Source organism: Toxoplasma gondii (genome assembly GCF_000006565.2).
Source record: "Toxoplasma gondii ME49 unplaced genomic scaffold asmbl.1939, whole genome shotgun sequence".
In the NCBI taxonomy this organism is placed as follows: Eukaryota; Apicomplexa; class Conoidasida; order Eucoccidiorida; family Sarcocystidae; genus Toxoplasma; species Toxoplasma gondii.
In genome coordinates, this window is record NW_017383512.1 from 1 (window position 1) to 6,513 (window position 6,513).

General features: G+C 56.2%; 1 protein-coding gene across 1 annotated transcript; it reads left to right on the forward strand.

Annotated features, from left to right (window-relative positions):
• The first annotated feature begins 1 nt into the window (after position 1).
• Positions 2–6,354, forward strand: TGME49_329800 (hypothetical protein). Its single transcript, XM_018783124.1, has 5 exons — positions 2–641; positions 893–988; positions 2,674–2,997; positions 3,259–3,351; positions 3,914–6,354. The coding sequence occupies exons 1-5, from the start codon at positions 41–43 to the stop codon at positions 4,894–4,896; spliced, it is 2,097 nt and encodes a 698-aa protein (XP_018634722.1). The 5' UTR covers positions 2–40; the 3' UTR covers positions 4,897–6,354.
• The last annotated feature ends 159 nt before the right edge of the window (positions 6,355–6,513 follow it).

A 6,513-nucleotide genomic window follows, 5' to 3' on the forward strand; every position in this document is an offset into this window, starting at 1 on the left:
ACTTGTGCCAGGGCCAGTACAGAGTGTCGGCACTGACCAGATGCAAGCAGTGCCAAGCCACTGCGGTGTCAGTCAATCAAACGTGATGGAAGGGTGTCTGCCGACAGCTCTGCCTGGTCCTGACAGAGCACCCCACGCCGAAGGTACCCGTGGGACACAACGTCCGGCTCTGCCGCTGACCACATCGTCGACCGACCCTCAGCTTGCTGCTCCTCCGTCGCCGGAGAGACCACCAGTTGCTTTTGTGGAACTAAGACGGCCACCTTGGCCCCTATTTCCACCAGCTGACGTGTTATATCGCGATCGTGTTCGAAAAACACTTCTCCCGGCACCAGGAAGTAGCCAGAAAGAAACTGAGTCAGGACAAGGATTGTTGGAGTTGTCTCTAGGTACTGTCCCTCATGTCGGTGCTCCGGCTGTACATGGCAGCGACAGCAGATGGTGGCATCAACTGGAGGCGATGGAACTCGCAGTGGTAGCGAGAAGGCAAGCCGATGAGAAAAGGGAGGCTAATGAGGAGAGGCGGGTCAGAGAGAGAAAGCAGGCCGAAGAGAGAAAGGAGGCCGAAGCGAAACGGCAGCTAGGTATCAGCAGTGCGCTACTTCCCCTGAGGGCGCAAGTCCACGCATTTCCAGAAGAACGTAAGGACAGTTTGGCTCGTTGCTGGAGGAGCTTTTGAAATACGGTCCTCGAAATAAGGGAACGAGAGAGAAGAACATGCTCCCAGAGGAGCGTCAGCCCATAGCACTATCTGACAGAGTACGCCTTTTCGAGACTGGCGTATGGTGCCGACGAAGCCATGACTACCCGCGTAGTTTGTGCTCGCGGTCTAACTCAAGGGTGGCACGTGTCTATCTTTGCGTGGTCCGCTATTTTGGCGTGCATTTCTCAGGCACTACAGGAGGTGACGACGAAACAGCGTCGAGCTCTGTCCCCAGCTTGGGCACAACGGGCTCTGCGATTCCGCACACACAGGATCCTTGTGAGGGTGAGTCTGGGCTGTCGAATGGGAGGGCTGCAAGCTTGGACGAGGGATCGCAACCTGGCCCGCCACCTACACAACAACCAACATATCTGCGTCTGGCGCATTCGGGACGGCGACTAGTGACTGGGGAGTCCCAGGCATCGCCTTCCGGAGATGAGGGTGTGGCTCAGCGCTCCGGACAGGAGGAGGAGGAGGCAGAGGAAGGGGAAATCCGGGAGATGCTGGCGTGGCTACGCGGTACGCTGTAGACGAAACGTCTATCTCGCCGCCCAGCTGCGTGTGTGATTGACCCGTCAGGCAATGCGGCTGCAGGGAGGGTTCGTCGGTGCAAGACCCGTTCAGGAATGGTTGATTCAGTAGACTGTGTGTCCACATCGTTGAGCGAGGGAGGGTGGTGAAGTGCTTATCATACTCTGCCTAGACCCGAGCGATTGTCGACAATTCCCTGCAGTCGCCCTGTGACGCGGTTGGGTCCTGCTTTCTCCTTGCATGTTTGTCTCAGGCATGATGGGAGAGGGCCAAGGAGAGGCGTCGGCGTCTGCCGACAGTCAGGGCGCAGCCGGTGGGTTTGCAGACGCTCAGACGCCGAGTCGTGGTGAGGGTGAGTCTGTGTGGATGAGTGGGAGATTAGGAGGCGTGGACGAGGGATCGGGTTCCGGCCGACCACCTGCTCATCAGCTACCGCATGCGCTGTCGGTCTATTCGGGTCGAGATATGGTGGGTGTCGACGACCAGATAACGTCGCCCGGAGACGAGGGTGTGCCGCATCTTGTCCCGGAGGCGCTGGATGACGAGCAGCTCCAAGAAATGAGAAGATGGTTAGAAGGTACGATTCGCGCGCATCGTCAGACGGGTCACCATGTAGCGTCTCTGGCCGACACGTCAGGCATGCTGGTTGTAGGAGGGGCACGCTTGAAAAAAACGCAGATATGGCATGGTCTCGTCGGTAGACCGTGTGTCCACAGCGTAGAGAAAAGGGGAGTGTGATGGAGAAATTAGCATTCTGTCTCGAGAGCGAGGCGCGTTTCCATGACTTCAGCCATATTCACGCGGCTGAGGTGATCCTCTGCGTCTTTCATGCATTTCGCAGGTGTGTTGGAAGCGGGCGGCGGAGACACCCCGACGTCTGCTGACACGCAGGGCACAACCGCTCCATTAACACCTATGCAGACACATGGTCGTGATGAGGGTAAATCTGGGTGGCCGAGTGGGCGGCCAGCAAGCGTGGACGAGGGATCGCAACCTGGCCCGCCACCTACACAACAACCAACATATCTGCGTCTGGCGCATTCGGGACGGCGACTAGTGACTGGGGAGTCCCAGGCATCGCCTTCCGGAGATGAGGGTGTGGCTCAGCGCTCCGGACAGGAGGAGGAGGAGGCAGAGGAAGGGGAAATCCGGGAGATGCTGGCGTGGCTACGCGGTACGCTGTAGACGAAACGTCTATCTCGCCGCCCAGCTGCATGTGTGATTGACCCGTCAGGCAATGCGGCTGCAGGGAGGGTTCGCCGGTGCATGACGCGATCAGGAATGGTTGATTCAGTAGACTGTGTGTCCACATCGTTGAGCGAGGGAGGGTGGTGAAGTGCTTATCATACTCTGCCTAGACCCGAGCGATTGTCGACAATTCCCTGCAGTCGCCCTGTGACGCGGTTGGGTCCTGCTTTCTCCTTGCATGTTTGTCTCAGGCATGATGGGAGAGGGCCAAGGAGAGGCGTCGGCGTCTGCCGACAGTCAGGGCGCCGCCGGTGGGTTTGCAGACGCTCAGACGCCGAGTCGTGGTGAGGGTGAGTCTGTGTGGATGAGTGGGAGATTAGGAGGCGTGGACGAGGGATCGGGTTCCGGCCGACCACCTGCTCATCAGCTACCGCATGCGCTGTCGGTCTATTCGGGTCGAGATATGGTGGGTGTCGACGACCAGACAACGTCGCCCGGAGACGAGGATATGTCGCCGCTTTCTTCAGGAGCGGTGGACGACGCAGTCATCCAGGAAGTGTTATTGTGGTTAGAAGGTACGTTGCGCCAGAGCCCAAGGCTCACTTCCAAGGAGCTTATATGTTGAGATCTCAGGGACTGCAGTTGCAGGAAAGGTGCATTTGCCCAAGCCAGTCATATCATGTTCGCTTCCGTACGCCGTGAGTTGACGGCGGTGCGCGACGATGGTAATGAAGAGATTAGCAAGCTGTCCTCACAACCGACGGAGTGCCCATGAATCTTGCAGTCTCCGTCTCACGCCGATGAGATGCTTATCCTCCACTGCATCTTTCAATCAGGCGCTACAGGAGAGGACGACGGAGCGGCGCAAACGTCTGATGACACTCACACTGCAGTCACTAATCTCTCGATGTTGCCGACACATTCCTTTGGTGAGCGGCCACTGGCAGTTTGGGCGCGGCGGCTGGTACGCAGCAACCTCTAGGAGGTTTGAGGGGAGTGGCGGCGATATGGTGACTACTGATCTTGAGTGACCTGTTCGCAGAAGTTGGAAAAAAAAGATGGCCTTGCGTTGTCAGGGAAGTGTCTGGGAGTGGCGTAGCGGCCGGCGCCACGATGTAACCCAGAGGGGGCTGGACCCAGTCGGTAGAGGGTGGAAGTGCCTCTTGGTGGAGTGGCTGCTGCCAGACGATTTCATTACGAAGCAGTGGGGGGGGGGGGCACCTTGTGGTCTGTGCGATAGTTGCCGGCCCCCGACGGGTCATAGAGGATCAAGGACTGGCGCACGTGACCGATGTGTCTTAGCAGCCCGCCTTCGCCTCTGAGTGCCAGTAAGGAACCGCCTCTATCCAAAACGGTTTCTGAAAGACTGTCGGCAATGATCTGAGCGTGGCACACTTTGCCAGCAAGCCGTTGGATGCGCACAGCTCGAGTAGTTGCTGCTCGATAACTCACTCGTTGTGATGCTTCTCTGTCCTTGCGTGCTGCTTGCAGGCGCTGGGGAAGAGGAGGGTGCGAGCACGACCATGTCTCGTGAGAGCCAGCGGCGGTCAAGTGATTTCTCGTCTGAGACGCCATTTCACATTAATGTGGCGGCGTCGGAAGTGTCAAGCGAGACGGGTGCTGATACGGAAACGCAAGGAATGGGAACGAGGGAAAGTATGATGGCGATTTCGTCTTTGCGCCCATCAGCTGAATTGCTCTCCGAAGAGGGATTCGTCACACCAAGCCCGGCTCCACAACGTGTGCAGGAAACAGGGCTGCATCAGTCGTCAGGAAGCGGCATTCAGGGGACTGGCTCCGTACAGGCGACTATGCAGTTTCCGGCAATCAAAGACGATAGCGTGAGATTCTCGCCTACTTGGGATTCCGAGCCTGTGATGGAGTGGTGGCCTCTGCAACTGGTGTTGGAACTTCAAACGCCGACGACAGAACTGGCGTCTGAGACACCCGGGAGCTCGGTATCCTTTCCTCATTTTGGATCCGTCGACCGGGAAACACGGGCAGTGGATCAGCCGCACGGATCCGCTGATGAGCGAGACCGTTCGCGACTCACCGGTGGAAGTGCTGGTCATGAGGAAGCTTCCTCTAAAGGCGCTTCAGACAGTAAAGGCTCTCTTTCGTTCAGCGGGGTTTCTGCAAGGACTAGTGGCAAATCTATGACGTTAGGGGACGCGATGCCTTCGTTCCGAGATGTGGAGACAGTGGATGCAGTCAGCGGATCGGACGGACGGGGCAGTGTGCCACCACACCCGGAGTATCTCGGACTTCAGGAACGAGGAGCGTTCCATCAACATCGGCGAGGACGGCTGCATGCTGCTACATTCGGTCCGCTGACGAGGCCACCACAGCGGCCGCAATCACATCGACCACTGCGGGAGCGTGCTGGCGTCTCAGGTGGGACACTGTCACCCTCGGCGTTCACTGCAGACTCGCCCAAGCCTAGTGGGAACTCGAGTTCTGAGAAATTTGACTGATGCGAATTCTCCCGTTCTTATCAAAACGCCACTGTCGAAACACGTACCGGGTTGGGGTCCACCAGGACTTGAAAGACTGTGGGATAACAGGCGTAGCATCGCATGTACCCATCATTGGAAGTGAGTCACTATCGTTCCAAGCGGCAGCGAGAACCACCAAAACAGAACAGAGTGCACACGTGCATTAGTCCGAGCGGTAGTCAACAAGAAAGCATTGGACGAGTCGATCGACAGGCACCGCATAGGTAAATTCTTGAGTAGCTTGGAGGGCGCAGGAAATCCGAAACGAGATCAACGGTGGGGGACCTGATCGGGCTGAGGCTTGACCCAGACGGGCGTTAGTCAGCGAACGAAGGCAGGTCGACCCTGTCGAGCTTTTATCCTTGAGAAAATCGGTCAGGGGCTCGCAGTGTTGATTGCAGCGGTGGTGCCTGCAGGCGTTTGCAAGAAACAAAACGCAGTTCTGTTTCATGACCATCTCTGTGGTGGGTCGGCATGTCCTGGGGCTTTACAGGCGTCGATGGCTCTCTAGTACGTATCGACGTCACAGTCTTGCAGACGTATATAACACCAGTTGGCGTAGCGTCTTCTGTCAGCGGACGCGAGATTGTTCCGTTTAACGCCGTATTCACAGGAACCATTATCACGATATGGGTTGCTGGGTTTTATCTGGCTGGAACTAGATCTTCTCCATAAGCGAGATGCCTGAACGAAATAATTGTATTCTGCCAGGAGGTGCGTAAAATCTCGTGCACCTGTGTGCTAAGGCAGCAAACGATGTTCCACGTGACTCTCTCCGGCAATGAAAATAGAGCTCCGCTGCACTGCAATTGCGAGATCAGTGTTGCAGCGCTTGCTGTGTCACGCGGCTTCACCTTTGGCCGCGTGCATTGTGGTCGGGCACGGGGCTATATCTTCGAGTTCACAGTCTGCATCGTGCAAAAGGATGGCCAGATTATTTCAAGTCAGGTACTGGAATTCTGATTCTACATTCTGCCCTCTGCAGTCGTGATTCGTTTGGACAAGTGTTCGAGTACAGTAAGCGTGCGCTTCTTGGGGCATGGTGTACGAACACGCGTGCCTCGTTCGTCCGACCGCGCTGTTCTGGCGATGACTTTAACGTTTCAGTTTCTCGAACGTGTTGTTTCGCCTTGCTATGCAATGTTTCACTATGTTGGGCCCATGAAATGCGCGTTCAAAACGCGTGAGCGCCCCTCAGGAAGATGTGTATCGCTCTTGTGCCCACCGTCGCGTCGTCTATCCTGTCCTGTTTATCGTTTGTTCGTTGCCATTTTAACTACTACTTCTGTAGTGGAGTGGACCGAGCAAAAGAACAGCATGGAATCCCTTATGCTTGAAATATTCCTATGATAGACAGAGCAGCTGCTCGAAGGCAAGCCTCGTACAGATCGTTTCCAAAGTTTTGTCGCTTCTTTGCCTTGAGTAGCCTAACCTGATAAGACGGCTCACGAGCTAGATTCGTGGAACTGCCAATAATCTGTCGATCCGCACGGCCCTGATTCTGCGTGGCACACGTGCTTCGAGATAAATATGTAAGTAAACAAGCCCTATATGCCTACTTTGTATCGACCCTGAAGAGGTTTGTACCGTGCACAA